We start from the raw sequence: 17,826 nt of genomic DNA, 5'->3' as shown, positions 1-17,826 counted from the left end.
CTATGTAAAAACCACAATGGTGATTACCAAGTTTGTTGTTTTAACCTTCTTCAAGGACCGTCCATAGTCAAATTCAATTAACCTAAAGTAGGAGAAACACACACCCGCCAACCACCTTTATGCAAAACTAGTTGCATGTCAGTCGGTGGAAACGGTCTCATGTGCGTGGACATGTGCAAGATCTATCCATGAAGATGCATAGCAATGAGGGGGAGAGTATGTCTATGTATCCTCGTAGACCGTAAGCGGAAGCGTTTATTAACGCGGTTGATGTAGTCAAACTTCTTCGCAATCCAGCCAATCGAGTACCAAACGTACGACACCGCCACGTTCAGCACACATTCAGCTTGATGATGTCCTCGCCTTCTTGATCTAGCAAGATAGCAAAGTAGTGGATGAGTTCCGGGAGCACGACGACATGGTGACGATGGTGGTGATGCTATCCCCGCAAGGCTTCGCCTAAGCACTCCGAAAATATGACCGAGGGACGAAATTGTAGAGAGGGGTGCCGCACACGGCGAAGAGATTGTTTTGGCTTTGTGTGGCACCCCCTCCAAAAAAGTGAAAAGTGCAATGTGGTCCTCTATTGTTTGCTCTTGAGGTTAGGTTTACATGTTGTTGCAGGAAGCAGTACAGATTATGCCCGATGAGGTCCCAGGCGCCCTCAACAAAGCAGTATAGATGGCGACCCCGTGCAGCTCATCAGCGATAGTCGTGATTTTGTAGCTAGGAGTGTGCAGTTTAGTAGCCACCAGATACATGTTATTTTTATATTTCTTTTGTTGTGCTGCGTGATCTCTGTGTGTTATGCCAAGTGCTAGGTTCGCTTCGTAAAAAGAATAGCAAAGAAATTCCCACAAGAGGCTCACTTCTTTTTCTAATGCAAATTGTTTCATTTGTGGGATGATTGAAATAAATGGTATTGAAGTTCACTAGCAAAAAATAATGCAGCTCACTTTGGAGAGTGATGTTGCTCACTTCGAAATATGTCGTGGTTCACTTGTCCCCTCTCTGCGGTCCACTCTCGTTCATAAAAAAGTTAAAAAAAAGACAACAAAAACTCGTATGAGAAAAATAACGTCCGACAAAAGAAATTATGCAGGTCGCTTCCCCGTCCGATGCAGTGCAGTTTTCATTCTGAAGCAGTGTGGTCGGCCGTATGATGTTGTTCATCCCCTAAGTGCAAAAAAAATTGTTACGGAAGCAAAAAAAAAAGTAATGCGGTTCACTTCTTGATAGTGCTGTGGTTCATTTACACCCGACGTGAAATGCACTCTACTTTCTCGTCCTTGAAAAAATTACGTTTGAATAAAAGAAACCATGCAGTTCTCTTACCCATTCGATGCAGTGTCGTTTTTCGTCCGATGCAGTGCGGTTTTTAGTCGGATGAAGTACCCACGTCGATTTGGGTGTCGCGAAAAATAGAGTGTCCACATTTCGTTAATTTGAAATTCCTCTTAAACCGTAAAGAATTAGGGAGAGTGTTCTGCATGAAAAAGTTGCACCTCATCGATATCTTTCCAACGGCGTATCATTCGGATCGTTCCGACCAGCGGCTTGTAAAAATTTCGTGAAAAACGGTCGCTGCCACTCGTCGTTCACGACACGATTTTCAAAATTAACTTAAAATTGTAAGGAATTTCAAAAACATTTCAACATATGAAAGTTGCGCCTAGTCCATAGCTTTTCAACGGCGTATTACACGCCTCGTTTTGACAAACGGTTAAAAAACTGGAGCGAAAACAATACCGAAAATTTGAAAAAAAATTGAAAAACAGAATTCCGCGATTTAGTAAATTTAAAACTGCTCTTGAACCGTAATGAATTAGAGATAATAATAGATATGTAAAAGATGTGTCTCGACGATATCTTTCGAACGATGTATCATTTGCTTTATTCCAACGAGCGGTTTAGAAAAAAACGCGAAAAAACGCCCGCTGCCATTATTCGTGGGTCACACCATTTTCAAAACTGCTCTTAAACCGTGAGGAATCTCAAAAAGTTTTTAACATCGGAAGTAGCGTCTAATCCATAGCTTTTCAACGGTATATTACACGCCTCGTCCCGACATACGATTTAAAAACTGGAGCAAAAACAGTACCGAAAAACACCGCATGCAGTTTTTTGCGACGGGAAGTTCACTCGCCTGAGTACTGCAGCACACTTGGTTCAAACAATGACGTGCACTTGCGTTGAGCGTGCAGTTCAAAAGTGTTATCAGAATAGTTATTCTACTAATATTAGCAGAATAGACCGTCTGTGTGTGTGTCTATACATATACACACATATATATATATATACATATATATACTCCTAATGGACGACTTGGTGAATAGTCTGCGCGGTTTAATTTCGCTGGGTTTTTTTCGTCATCCTCTTTTCGTCATCCTCCCACCTCCGTTAACTGGCAACCCTCCCGCGAAAAAAACCGTGCCAAAAAAATCTGCCTCCCGATCCCATCTCGATCTCCAAGCTCCAGCGCGCCGCCACCTCCTGCCGACCGCCGCCCTCCCCGGCACCGCACGCCGCCACGAACGCCGCGGCCGTTGGCGGCTCCCCCCACCCCCGCTGGCTGCCCCAGTCGTTCCGCGCCCTCTCGTCCTCGGCGCCGCTCGCAGCCTCCCCGCCCAACGCGCCCACACCTGCGCCCGGGGTGGTCCAGATCAGCGAGGAGCACCTCGTGCGGTGCGCGGCGGCGGGGAGGGCGCCGCTGCGGGTGGCGGTGCTGCTGAGCGGCGGGGTCGACAGCAGCGTCGCGCTCCGCCTCCTCCATGCAGCCGGGCACAACTGCACCGCCTTCTACCTCAAGATCTGGTTCCAGGTCCGTACACACTCCCCTGTCGCTATGCTCTGCAATGCTACGCTACGGGATCACTTAATAAGCTCGGCGTGATTAATCTGTAGGAAGATTTCAGGAACTTTTGGTCCGAGTGCTCGTGGGATGACGATTTGAAGTATGCACAGGCTGTGTGTGACAAGGTATATTTCAGAAAATTCATCTAGTGCATGCTGTTTCATTGAATGGCCAGTGTGCAGCATATGTAAACTAACTCTGGCTGCATGAACTGACTGATCTAATGGATGTCTTTTGTAGATTGACGTGCCATTGGAGGTGGTACATCTATCTGATGAGTACTGGAACCATGTGGTAAGCTTCACTTCAAACTTTTTGCGCCTGATCCTCGCAGACATCCCATATGTTTTTCTGCATTCTGAGAAACTATAATGGATTTTATATCTAGGTGTCTCATATGATTAATGAGTACCGCAACGGACGCACACCGTACCCTGATGTTCTTTGCAACACAAGAATAAAGTTTGGTATGGATGTGCACACTTCTATTACTGAAATTTGATTGTGCATCGAGGTATAGTCTTTGAACTGTGTTCATGTGCTTATTCTTTTTCACTCATTTTCTGCAGGAGCTTTCTTAGAAGCAATTGAAAATTTGGGATTTGATTACATAGCTTCAGGACATTATGCACATGTAGTCCATCCACACGTTGAGAATGCTAAAGAGCCATCGGTGCTCCAACTTTTGAAAGACGAGGTGCTTTAAAATAGCTTGCTTAGCTTCAGTGTTACTGAATTTGATGTCAATTGAGTTCTATTATTCATCCAAGAAGGAAAGTTGTGATACAGTGAAACAAATATATGGTTCTTCTGTTTAAATAAATATTGGTTAGTCGAAACCACCTTTCAGACTCTGATTGTTGTTTCAGATCAAGGATCAAACTTATTTCCTCTCACATCTCTCTCAGCCCCAGCTTAGAAGGCTTCTTTTTCCACTGGGGTGTATAACAAAGGTGATATATTTTCAGGATCTGGCGGTGTATTTATCTGTAAATGGAGCTCATCTTTTGCAAGATGAAGTTCGCAGTCTGGCTGTTCAGATGGACCTTCCTAACCAAGCTAGAAAGGATTCTCAGGGGATATGTTTTCTTGGAAAGGTTATTGCTTTAATATAGTTGTTGATATTTCACATGTTTTTTGCAAAATATGGTTCTGTTCTTTATCCTTGTCTTGTCTCATTTTAAGCTTAAAAAGTCACTCTTTCTAGGTCAAATTCAGTGAGTTTGTTCAAAGACATGTAGGAGAAATGGAGGGTATACTTCTTGAGGCTGAAACTGGAGATTACCTAGGGATGCACCGTGGGTTTTGGTTCTATACGATTGGTCAGCGACAAGGTTTGCGACTTTCTGGAGGACCTTGGTATGCACTGTACATGATACTAGCCTCTTTTATGGTACAATAAGATCAGCTAAATTAAATGTATATTAGCCTGAAGTATTCTACAATTCAAGGAAGATCTGTCCTCATGTAGCACATATCTATTTATCCATAAATTCATCAAATGAGTGGTCATTTTCTCTTACACAAGTATGTTGTGGAGAAAGATGTGCAAAATAATGTGGTTTTTGTATCAAGGAATTACTATTCGCTGGATAAGAGGAGGCGAACATTTCGTGTTGGATCGCTGAACTGGTTTAGCGATTCTGGCCAGCGATTACCGCGCGCCGCCACGAACGCCGCGACAAGGAAATCTTTTAGTTACATTACATCATTGGCCTTCTTCCTGTGACAGAGAAAGTTATGGACACGGTAGAGGCTGCCGAGAGGAGTTCCCTTGCTGCAACCTCCAATGGTATTTCCGGTGCAGTGTCCAAGAGGTTAGTGGACATTGTCCCTTTCTTTCGTATTCAGTGATGGATGAAAAGTCAGAAATGACAATTCTGCTGTATTATTCAATTCAAACTAATGTTTAGTACTTTATATTGCCGATAGAAATAATTTTATCCGCTTGATTTAGGAAGTGCACATAGGTAGGTCAACATATTTTGTAGCTCTTTCACATGTAAAAGCATATGTTGCATAAGAAATTATTATCTTCGAAGCATACTCACATTTCACTAACAAATAGGGGGAGGTTCAGACTTCAGAGCAATGATAACAAGGTTTGTTCCTCACTCTTTTGTTGGAATTTTAGTTCCAAGTTAACATGATTTCGTATCCACTTCATAAGTCATGCATTTGCTTAATTAGGTGATAAGTAGAGCAAAAAAATTGATCATGTTATTGTGGGGTTTGTTTAAACTCCAGCATAAGGAATTCTGGTTTAAGAAAAAAGACTTTTGGCTTCTTTAATTACAAATTGATTGCAACATCGTGTTAGTATGTGATTTCTCACATGTGGTTATAATATTTGTGAAGACGTGCATTGCACGTGCACTTGGAAGCGGGCCCGTGGCCCGCACCGGACGGGCCACAAATCATTGGTAGTACATGTCGTGTTTATCCTCACTATTGAATATTTTGTATATAACTATTTATGCAATACTTGGACCATAGGAGCAATTCATTCTATATATTTTGCTGGGGATTGTGCCTTCCAGTCAATTTATAGATGGGTAAGATGTATCACAATATCTTTGACTTGCATTCTCTATGATGTCAAGTAAGAAAATAGAATATATACTCCTTGAATTATCTTTTCTTTTTTTCGATGTCTCTATCTTACTTATATAATCCAATTGGCATTCGCTAGAGTTTCTGTTGATGAAACATTTGTTTTGTGATGTCGGGAGGTTCTGTTTGTGACTTTGCAATCAATATTCGTTGATACGGTTCGTAGATCATGATATCTGCACAATCTCAATCTACTTCCTGTGACTATATATTGTATTAATGGGTTGTGTCAGGGTTATTTTATCAACTACTCGGTTGTTGATCTACATTACAGTTTATTTCTTACACGAATTAATGTTGACTCGATTCCCTGTAGTAGGTTGAGGGGCTTCTCCTCTCATGATTTGCTCTGATTAGTTTGCTTGGCTCCATGCTACTCATGATTTCTTTGAATTATTCTGTAGGAGCTCGATCAAAAATCACCTATGAAAAATATGTCGTTCTTCTCTACAGGGGTTGAATGTGGAATTTGAGGATAATCTGTGCACCAGCATCCGACTCCTTGATGTTGCTCTGATCATATTGTGTAAATATATTTCTAATAAAGCAATCACCCGATGGTGTACATGTTAGAAATAACAAGATGTAATCATCAAGTGTGAGAGATAGCAACATCATGATGGGATGGTATGTACTGTTGTACTCATCAATAGGTTCGTCTTTCATTCTCTTGCAGCCAGCATGTTTTTTGTTATGCAAACAATTATGAAATATCTAATTTCTATGTACGTCCAAATATATATAAGTAGTTGTTGTTAGCACTGAATTTGGATTTGTTAACGGTCGCTGCATTTGGTCTATCTCGAGCCTCTGGCTGTGGATCATGTTCTTTTGATATCCGCTTGCCATGATATGTTATCTCTGGTATGTGTTACCTCTATTTTTTTGTCTGGACTAATTAGGGCCTGCTTCTGTTTGCTCTAATTGATATAATTGTTGTGGCATGCAGCAGCCAAGCCAACAACAGAGCCAGGCTTAGGCCTGATGACAACTTGACAAATATGATCAAGATGCTGAAGATGAGGAATCTGACGAAACTAAAGAAATAGGGGGTACTCTTAGCTTTAGTTCCTTATATCATTTTTTGATATTCATTGCTATGTATCTGTATAAACTTGCTTCGGCCATTATTGACAATTGGTCAGCAAAAGAATTGCATATCTCTAGCCATCCAGAATAAGTGGATGAGATGATGTGCATTCATTTGGTGGCACAAAATCAATTTCCTTTGCCAACTAATAGTACATACATTAAGAAAATTACTACAGTTGGCAGCTCTTCACTGCATGTTTTGAAATGTTTCGTGTGCTTGTCCTACCAAGTCACTTACAGAAGCAGGTACAACATGCTAAGTAAGCATCCAATTATTTACCCTATATTTTGTATCAATCCGAGAAAGACGAGAACTATGGCTGGAAGGCAGGGCGTTGTTGGATGGAAGGAAGAGTGAGAGAGATAGGAGGGGCATGAGGTGACAAGTTCAATGGGGTTGCCAAGGAGGTTTGAGAGAAACAGGCCGCCATTGAGATTTTTATATCTGCTGGCATGCGCGCTTGCTTGCTGATGTGCGCGTTTGGCTGTTGTTGCTGCGCATGTGTGCGTGGTATGCCCCTGCCACTGTGTATCGCTGCGATGTTGTGTGCTTGCTGCTGCTGATCAGCGTGTGTGTGCGGTTGTGCGGTTGCTGCCGCGTTTTCTTGTAAAACCGCCATGCACTTCTTTTTCTTGTGCTGAACAATTCATGATCACTATACCGCTGAACTCTTTCTTGAACAGAAGCCACGTGAACTTAGTTTGAGCTCTTATGTTGTTAAATGAAGCATGATTTTTAGTAAGCTGAACAATAGTTCTGATTTCCTCACTTAACAGGAAATTTTCAGTTCTATTTGTATTGTTCTAATCAGTTGTTTTTACACTACTATGTAACCAGCACTCTTATATATCAAGTGATTATAGCATCTTGATTATTTCTGTATTGACTTTCCTTTCTCAGATTACTGATCCATGGTCTTCCTGTAGATTTCAATGCTGACTTGAATCCTGTTAGGAGTTGATCAAGATAATCCGTTGTGTTGTGATGCAATCACTAATTAATTTGAGAGAGAACAGTGTGGAATCAGAAGTAACGAGATGTGACCATTAAGTTTGACATATGGCAAGAGAATGTGATATGTAGTCCTCTATATGCACCAATAGTGCATTCACTTTTCACGCTTCTATGGTTGGTTCATATGTGGTTATCGAAGCAGGATAAGTTCTTGAGAAGGACTCTAATTGCTATGGACCACAAGATTTCAGATGTCTCTTCCTATTGCGTATTGCCGTTGACATTGGACTTTCTATCCAGTAAGAGGGACATTGGGATCATTGTTCATCTAGAGAAGTCAGTGCCAAATCTACGTCAGGACATTGGGATGTTAATGATTGGAGGTGATGTTTTTCTCTTCCATACCTAAATTGTCTTTGGTATAAGTCCATATAAAGAGAGCTGCAGTGTTCTAGCTATTGAAGCACAGTTGTTAAATTAATTAATTTTAGCTATGTTATAGTTTGAGTTGAGGGCTTCTTACCATTTTTACTTCTACTAGATTCATTTGTCACACAGTTTTTAGAGCAGGGTACTTGACAAATGAGTTAGATCACTTTTCTGTCTGAGAGTCGATTTTTTTTGTGTGTTAGATGGATTGACAAGTACCAAAGATTGATGCCAAGCAGAACTAAAACCTGTGCATGGATTACCTTCAGTCCCGCATTCCAATCAACAACATTGGGCCGAGCGAGCGCGCGGGTGGCGCAAGAGGCAATGGGCAGCCGGTGGCGATTGAGTGGTGAGCGGCGGTGGCGAGGTCGAGCGGTTGGCACAAATGGCGAGTAGGCAATTACCGTGATGGGCGAGCGGACGGGGCGAGTATGTGTCATGATTGCATCACAATTAGAATAAAGTAGACAATGCATACGTGTGGCCATTGACTGATTTTGTGTGTTGTGTACTTGTGTTAACAGCCAGCCAAATCAATCAGACAAGGACCATTATGTACGTGAGTGTGTTAGCAGTGGGTATATCTGAAGATTATTTCTCAACTCGGCATGTGGGTAGAGACTAAAAAGACGATGCCATGGTAGCATGGCAGACCTGGCAAGTGCCACGAACATGATGATATTCTTCCTTTTCTTAATTCCTTGATTTAAAAAATAATTTGCTCTGCGTGTGTAGGAACATAGCAGTCGGGCAAAGGACACTTTGTCATCTTGATCTATCAAGGGAAATAATTTCTTTACTTTAGAAAATGTGGGTTCGGATTGGTCTGTTGAGTTATGGCTGGCTGATCGGAATAATTTTTCGATTTAAAAAATGTAGCAAATAACATTTCATTAGAGATTGGTCTGTTGAGTTATGACTGGCTGATTGAAATAATTTTCCTATTTAAAAATGTAGCAAATAACATTTCATTAGAGATGGCTTTGCAGCAAATTGCAAATGACGCAAACCAAGCCATCGCTGCCTCGCTGCTCTCGCTGGGAGCGACAACGACCGCCGGTCTCTTCTTTGCCTTCATAGTCGGCATCTCCTCCATCCGGATGCCCTGCGGCATGAGCCACTCTGCCACTGCCTGGGACTCGACCTCCGGGAAGTTTAGGTCCGTCTTCGTCCGTCCGGCACGCCACACCGCCACGACGTAGGCACGCGCGGCCTCATCGGCGGTGGGATACGTGTCGAGCCACCAACGCTGCCCGGCGTCAGAGAACTCCAGTCCGAAGTTCCCGGAGGGCTACGCCCTCATGCCGAAGAAACCAGACTTGCCCTTCGGCGTCTTCTTCGGCGCCATCGGGGAGCGGGCGGCAGCCGAGCGGGGAGCGAGGCAGCGACGTGTGGCGCAGGGCGGAGGCAGACGAAGCGGGATGGTGGCATGCGACGCGGGGCGGAGGCGGACGAACCAGAGAGAAGGCGGACGGAGCATGGCCGGAAAGGAGGCGGATGGAGCGGCACCGGGCGGAGGATGGACCGGAGGCGGAGGCGGCCGGGGTCCGGGCGGGCGGAGGTGGCCGAAGCGGAGGCGAACGCGATGGGGCAGCGCGGCGGCAGGCGGCGGCCTAGGCGGGGTGGAATCAGTGGCAGGGGTCTGGATCTACGGTAGGGCGAGGCCTTAGAAAGTTAACATGTAACTCTTGCAAACTATTTCAAGAGCCCGTGGCAACGCACGGGCACTCTACTAGTATATATATATGTGGGGGGGGGGGAGGGATGAGGCAGCCAGGAGGCACCCCAAGTGGGGCCGAATCCTACTTGGGCTCTTGGCCCTAGCCACACCCCCTTGCCTTTTTTAGGCGAGTGGGGAAAGGCATGGGAGGGTGCCCCCCCCTTTCCTTTCTCCCATGAGGAGGGGAAGGCAGGAGGGGCTAGCCCTCCCCCTTTCCTTCCCTAGGGCCGGTGGCCAGTGAGAGGGGTGCACCAGCCCCCTTGTGGGCTAGCGTGTTCCTCCTCTTGGCCCATTAGGCCCACAGACCTCCCGGGGGTGTTCGGAATCCCTTCCGGTGATTCGATGACTACCCGGTACCTTCCGAAACTCTTCGGTGTCCGAATATCATCGTCCTATATATCAATATTTACCTTTGGACCATTCCAAAACTCCTCGTCATGTTCGTGATCTCATCCGGGACTCCGAACAACATTTGGTGACCAAATCATATAACTCATATAACACTATATCGTTAACGACGTTAAGCGTGCGGACCCTACGGGTTTGAGAACTATGTAGACATGACCAAGACACCTCTCCGCTCAATAACCAATAGCGAAACCTGGATGCCCATATTAGTTCCTACATATTCTACGAAGATCTTTTTCAGTCGAACCGTTATGACAACATACGTATTTCCCTTTGTCTGTCGGTATGTTATTTGCCTGAGATTCGATTGTCGGTATCTCCATACCTAGTTCAATCTCGTTACCGGCAAGTCTCTTTACTCGTTCCGTAATACATCATCTCGTAACTAACTCCTTAGTCATTTTGCTTGCAACCTTATTATGATGTGTATTACCGAGAGGGCCCAGAGATACCTCTCTGATACACGGAGTGACAATTCCTAATCTCGGTCTATGCCAACTCAATAGACACCTTCAGGGATACTTGTAGAGCATCTTTATGATCACCAGTTATGTCGTGACGTTTGATAGCACACAAGGTATTCCTCTGATATCTGGGAGTTGCATGATCTCATAGTCGAAGGAATATGTATTTGACATGAAGAAAGCAATAGCAATAAACTGAACGATCGTCTGCTAAGCTAACGGATGTGTCTTGTCCATCACATCATTCTCCTAATGATGTGATCCTGTTATCAAATGATAACTCATGTCTATGGTTAGGAAACATTAACCATCTTTTGATCAAAGAGCTAGTGAAGTAGAGGCTCACTAGGGACACGGTATTTGTTTATATATCCACACATGTATTTAAGTTTTCGATCAATACAATTCTAGCATGAGTAATAAACCTTTATCATGAATAAAGAAATATAAAATAACAACTTTATTATTGCCTCTAGGGCATATTTCCTTCACGACCACCGTCGCCACGCTTTCTGTCGTGTTACTTGCTTGTGGGTCCTAGCACCATTTAATGGGGAGTAGAAAAAAATATACAATTTGGAATAACTTTTACGGGAACCGAGGAAAGTAGGTGTTAGAAAACTTTCCTCAAATTATACGACCATCTCCAGCCCATCAGAGTTCAAGTTCTAGACTTGACATTGGTGCTTGCATTTTCTTGAATTATTTTAGGCCATCTGGCGATATGCGTTAAGTGGGAGGAGACGTTCTTGTCAACCACGAAGACGTCTAGACTTCGTCAATCTCAAGATGATGTACCAACTCAGTCTCGCGAAGGTGCTCATAGGAATAGGGTGTGAGTGCATGCGTTTATAGGGATGGGTGTATGTGCATATGTATAAGTGTTTGCGTCTGTACTATGTTAAAGAACGTTCCTTAAGTTATATAGGCATCCCATAAAACCAATTTTACGGGGTGATTTTTACAGGAGCTATTGAGTTGCTCTTAGAGATCAGTACATCCTAAGACGCAGCTAACTCATAAATTCAAATTTCTAACTACTTGTGAGACTTGGCTGATGTTACCTTTTTTAGTAACTAATAAAGCATGAGGAAAGGATAGCTGGGTATGAAAATTATGGTAGAAACTACTATTTGTTGCACTTCACTCCATTATGGCCACCTCAGTTTTACACGCAATGTTAATAAAAAGTCATCGAAGGTTGAATTCGACGTATAGACAAACCTAACGTAAAACAAAACATGAGCTATTACTTCTAGTGGTTAAATATGAAAATACTCCCTAGTTTTCCTCAACTACAAGTATTTCGGTACAGAGAGAATAACACATTTTATGTTCTATACAGACCTCTTATTTCAATCACAAATAAGCACTAGTAGAAAAAGGGCCTATTGTCCCGGTTGGTAAGGGCCTTTAGTCCCGGTTGGTGAACCGGGACTAAAGGGTCGGTACTAATGCCTCCCCCCTTTAGTCCCGGTTCAATCCAGAACCGGGACAGAAGGGCCTCCACGTGGCCTGTCCCCTGAGCCCAGGCAGGAGGGCCTTTGGTCCCGGTTGGTGGCACCAACCGGGACCAATAGGCATCCACGCGTCAGCGTTTATGTGGTTGTGGTTTTTGTTTTTTTTGAAAGGGGGGGGGGGGGTGGGGGGTTTTGGGGGGTTAATTTAGGTGTTTCATATATTGTGCTATAGCTAGCTAATTAATAGAGAGAAGTGTCCTTTCTTTTGTCCGTGCTTGGTCGACGCTACGTACCATACATACATACGTATAGAGAGGACTAGCTAGACACGCTAGCTAGCTAGTAAGCAAACAGAAGATCGTCATGAACATATATGCATACAGAGAGAAGTGATATCAACCACCTCTCCTTCTCCGAGAGATTGGTCGAACAAACAAGTTCTCGTATATCTATCCGACACTACCGGCTACATATATACAATAATTATCTTTTACAAATATATAATCTCCTAAAATATGGACGCGTGGTCCACATAGTATTCTCCGTCTTCAGCGATCACGTGGTCAAGAAAGAATGCCGCCAATTCCTCTTGAATTGCTCGCATGCGATCTGGTGCTAGGAGTTCATCCCGCATCTGAAACATCTAATTTTAAGAAGGGGGTCAATACATACATATATATATATATATATATATATATGAATAAATGAAACTCAACACAAATGATGATAATAAAATAAAATTGTGAATATTATTATTTACGCACTTCATATTGTTTGTCGGAGTAGCCCCGCTCACAGGTCGTGTGGCGGATGGACTCGCAAATGTACTATCCACAGAAATCATTCCCTTGTTCCTGCCACAACCACTTTACAAGAAATAGAGGTCAATCAAACTGATAATTAGCAAGCATGCTAAATGGTATTGATGAAACTAGCGCTTGAATCACTAGGAGATGCCTGGAATATGCTACTATATAGTACTTACTTTCGGGTGCCTAAATTGCAGCTTCTTCGGTAGTCCCGGAGCTTTTTTGGTGAATTTTCTCCAAGCCCTGCCATACAAAGAAAACAATTACTTGATATCAGAAATGAACAAATTAAGTTGCTGATATGGTGGATAATGATCGATTTAACTTACTTCTCGAGCATTTCAGTCATGTCCGCATACTCCTTGGGATCTTTTCGCTTGGAGTCTAAGACAGTTACTACTCCCTTCTCAAGCTTAATCTCTAGGAGAATATAGTGGTAGCTGCGCACACATGCATAACTCATCAATATTACATTACTATAATCTGGACTAATAAGGAAACCGAATATGCCACAAGATAGTAACACTCACTTGAAGTTGTGAGGAAAGAGTATTATATCTTTGTGTTCATTTATTTCCAACGATCGTAGCAAGTTGGCCTCGGTTTCTTGGGCACGATATTGAACCTCAGTTGCATCTATGAGATACGTGTTAATGAACCCAATATCTCCCACTTGTCTTTTCTTCAATTCGGCGATCTTCAATCTGCATAATATAGTGAGGATAATTATAAATACATGCAAATGAAAGGGCTGAGTTATATAGAGAGACTTAATGACGGAAGTAGTACTACTTACAGACAGTAGGAGGTGACCGTTGCTTTATCGATGGCCAATTGATTGAAAAACTGATAGAACTCCTCAAATGGAATAGGCAACAGTTCAATTCCAAGGAGGTCATGCTCCTTTTTAACTCTCATATACAAAGTATTCCTCCCCTCAGACTCTTTGCAGGTTTTCATGTACCAATCATGCAATCTTCGCATCATCGTTGATAGAGAACTTTCATCTTTGACGAGAGGCTTCCCGTACTCGTATCTTTGTATTTGCACCTCCAAGATATCATAATGTACATCGTCGGGCAGGTAATTTGCAGGATTGCCATAACCGGGCACCATCCTCGGATCGACGATGTCGCTAGCAGGCACCTTGAGCGGGGGGCACGATTGCTTCGCTTGTTCGCCGAGCTGGGCAATTTGTTTCCCAGCTCGTCGTTCTTTCATCCTTTGATCACTTTTAGTACTTCCCGACCTCTCCGCTTCGGCAAATGCCTTTCCAATAATGCGCTCATAGTTGCCTTTCAGCGGAGACTTGGGTGGTTTTGTCAGGGCAGCCAGAGTGCGCTTCCCTTTCACCGGATCTACCTTCTCCTCCGGAGGTGGATGTCTCTTTGCTTTCAACCCTTGAAACCAGTCATCCACTTCTGTGCGATCTTCGCGTTTTCCTCCTCGCTCCTCTCGTATGGTAACTTCTCTGGAGTCTTCAGAGAAGGACCGAATCTGTATCTCCTCTCGCCTTTGGCTGTACTGCTAGACGCCGGCAGAGTAGACGGAGCGGATGTCTTCTTTCCTTGCTTACGAGGTGGAGGAGAAGGACTGTGACGCGCCGTAGAAGCCGGAGTGGCGGCGGGTCTCTTCCGCCCTTGCTGACGAGGCGGAGAAGGTGGAGGCTGGCTGCTCGGGCGCGCCGGCGCAGGCGGAGAAGGAGGCGGAGTGCCGCCACGCGCCGGAGAAGGAGCGGGCCGAGTGCCCTGATCGTCACTCGCCGGTGGAGGAGGCGGAGTGCCCTGACTCGCCGGAGGAGGAGGAGAAGGCGGAGGCGTCCAGTTCGGAAGGTTGATGAGATCCTTCCGCCATAGGCATGGAGTCTTCAGAGCAGAACCCAGCCGATACTCCCCTTCACCGATAGGGTGGTCAAGCCGGAGGTCCTCAAATCCCTCCGTTATTTCATCGACCATCACCTTAGCATATCCTTCTAGAATCGGCCGGCAGTGAAAAGTTGAGTCGGGTTTAGTAGGATAAACAGAGCCAACAGCCGCCTTGACCTTCAAATTGCTCCATTGCGCCATAAGGTGGCAATTTTCAGCATCCGTGATAGCATCCACGGGATAGCTGGCAGGAGCCGTCAAGGCATGCTCTGGCTGAAGCAGCTCGGTGGAAGCCACGCTGCTTTTCCGCTGAGATGGCGGGGTAGCTTCGGGGGAAGCTTCGGCAGGTCGTTTGCTGCGATCTGCTTCTCGTTCCTCTAGCCCCATTACCCTTTCGTGCAGCGACTGCAGTTGGCTCTGCTCCAGTTTCTTCCTCCTCTCGTGGGTTTTGTAACCCCCTGCGTCCGGAAATCCAGCCTTCCACGAAACGGAGCCTGGCGTGCCTCGTGTCCGTCCAGGGTGCTCAGGATTGCCGAGGGCCATTGTGAGCTCGTCCTTCTCCCTGTCTGGAACGAACGTCCCTTGCTGCGCTGCTTCGATATATTGCTGAAGCTTCTTGACTGGTATGTCCAATTGTTCCTCCGTCCAAATGCACTTCCCTGTTATAGGGTCCAAGGATCCGCCGACCCCAAAGAACCAAGTCCGGCAACGTTCTGGCCAGTTCATTGTCTCTGGTTCGATCCCTTTATCAAGCAGATCATTCTCAGCCTTGGCCCACTTAGGCTGGGCTACGAGGTAGCCACCTGACCCCGTGCGATGGTGAAGCTTCTTCTTCTCAGCATTTCTCTTGTTTGTCGCGGACATTTTTTTACTCTTTTCCGATGTCTTGTGGGCCACAAATGCGGGCCAGTCATCTCTATGAAGGAAATATGCCCTAGAGGCAATAATAAAGTTATTATTTATTTCCTTATATCATGATAAATGTTTATTATTCATGCTAGAATTGTATTAACCGGAAACATAATACATGTGTGAATACATAGACAAACAGAGTGTCACTAGTATGCCTCTACTTGACTAGCTCGTTAATCAAAGATGGTTATGTTTCCTGACCATGAACAATGAGTTGTTATTTGATTAACGAGGTCACGTCATTAGTAGAATGATCTGATTGACATGACCCATTCCATTAGCTTAGCACCCGATCGTTTAGTATGTTGCTATTGCTTTCTTCATGACTTATACATGTTCCTATGACTATGAGATTATGCAACTCCCGTTTACCGGAGGAACACTTTGGGTACTACCAAACGTCACAATGTAACTGGGTGATTATAAAGGAGTACTACAGGTGTCTCCAATGGTCGATGTTGGGTTGGCGTATTTCGAGATTAGGATTTGTCACTCCGATTGTCGGAGAGGTATCTCTGGGCCCTCTCGGTAATACACATCACATAAGCCTTGCAAGCATTACAACTAATATGTTAGTTGTGAGATGATGTATTACGGAACGAGTAAAGAGACTTGCCGGTAACGAGATTGAACTAGGTATTGGATACCGACGATCGAATCTCGGGCAAGTAACATACCGATGACAAAGGGAACAACGTATGTTGTTATGCGGTCTGACCGATAAAGATCTTCGTAGAATATGTAGGAGCCAATATGGGCATCCAGGTCCCGCTATTGGTTATTGACCAGAGACGTGTCTCGGTCATGTCTACATTGTTCTCGAACCCGTAGGGTCCGCACGCTTAAGGTTACGATGACAGTTATATTATGAGTTTATGCATTTTGATGTACCGAAGGTTGTTCGGAGTCCCGGATGTGATCACGGACATGACGAGGAGTCTCGAAATGGTCGAGACATAAAGATTGATATATTGGAAGTCTATGTTTGGACATCGGAAGTGTTCCGGGTGAAATCGGGATTTTACCGGGTTACCGGGAGGTTACCGGAACCCCCCGGGAGCCATATGGGCCATCATGGGCCTTAGTGGAAAGGAGAAAGGGGCAGCCCAAAGGGGCTGCGCGCCTCCCCCCTTCCCCTAGTCCTATTAGGACTAGGAGAGGTGGCCGGCCACCCTTCTCCTCTTTCCCCCTTTGGGGATTCCTAGTTGGAATAGGATTGGAGGGGAGTCCTACTCCCGGTAGGAGTAGGACTCCTCCTGCGCCACCTCCTCCTGGCCGGCGCCTCCTCCCCCCTTGGCTCCTTTATATACGGAGGCAGGGGCACCTCTAAACACACAAGTTGACACAAGTTGATCCTCGTGATCGATTCCTTAGCCGTGTGCGGTGCCCCCTGCCACCATATTCCTCGATAATACTGTAGCGGAGTTTAGGCGAAGCCCTGCTGCTGTAGTTCATCAAGATCGTCACCACGCCGTCGTGCTGACGAAACTCTTCCCCGACACTTTGCTGGATCGGAGTCCGGGGATCGTCATCGAGCTGAACGTGTGCTCGAACTCGGAGGTGCCGTAGTTTCGGTGCTTGATCGGTTGGATCGTGAAGACGTACGACTACTTCCTCTACGTCGTGTCATCGCTTCCGCAGTCGGTCTGCGTTGGGTACGTAGACAACACTCTCCTCTCGTTGCTATGCATCACATGATCCTGTGTGCGCGTAGGAATTTTTTGAAATTACTACGAAACCCAACAGTGGCATCCGAGCCTGGTTATTGATGTTGATGTTATATGCACGAGTAGAACACAAGTGAGTTGTGGACGATACAAGTCATACTGCCTACCAGCATGTCATATTTTGGTTCGGCGGTATTGTTGGACGAGACGACCCAGACCAACCTTACGCGTACGCTTACGCGAGACCGGTTCCCTCGACGTGCTTTGCACAGAGATGGCTTGCGGGCGACTGTCTCTCCAACTTTAGTTGAACCAAGTATGGCTACGCCCGGTCCTTGCGAAGGTTAAAACGGAGTCTATTTGACAAACTATCGTTGTGGTTTTGATGCGTAGGTGAGATTGGTTCTTACTTAAGCCCGTAGCAGCCACGTAAAACATGCAACAACAAAGTAGAGGACGTCTAACTTGTTTTTGCAGGGCATGTTGTGATGTGATATGGTCAAGGCATGATGCTGAATTTTATTGTATGAGATGATCATGTTTTGTAACCAAGTTATCGGCAACTGGCAGGAGCC

The 17,826-nt window shown here is 44.9% G+C and overlaps 1 protein-coding gene across 1 annotated transcript; it reads left to right on the top strand.

The window, feature by feature from the left end:
- Positions 1 to 2,422: 2,422 nt before the first annotated feature.
- LOC123112100 (tRNA-specific 2-thiouridylase MnmA) lies at positions 2,423 to 8,842 on the top strand (the record flags this gene model as incomplete). Its single annotated transcript, XM_044533020.1, has 10 exons — positions 2,423 to 2,821; positions 2,905 to 2,979; positions 3,095 to 3,148; positions 3,243 to 3,321; positions 3,424 to 3,551; positions 3,823 to 3,951; positions 4,062 to 4,213; positions 4,382 to 6,519; positions 7,487 to 7,897; positions 8,147 to 8,842. Coding segments are annotated over 8 exons (1,218 nt in total), but the record flags the coding sequence as incomplete, so codon positions are not given.
- Positions 8,843 to 17,826: the final 8,984 nt, after the last annotated feature.

This window comes from Triticum aestivum, chromosome 5B (assembly GCF_018294505.1).
Source record: "Triticum aestivum cultivar Chinese Spring chromosome 5B, IWGSC CS RefSeq v2.1, whole genome shotgun sequence".
NCBI classification, from domain to species: domain Eukaryota; kingdom Viridiplantae; phylum Streptophyta; class Magnoliopsida; order Poales; family Poaceae; genus Triticum; species Triticum aestivum.
The sequence above is the reverse complement of the archived record's forward strand: the minus strand, read 5'-3'. Positions and strand labels throughout refer to the sequence as shown.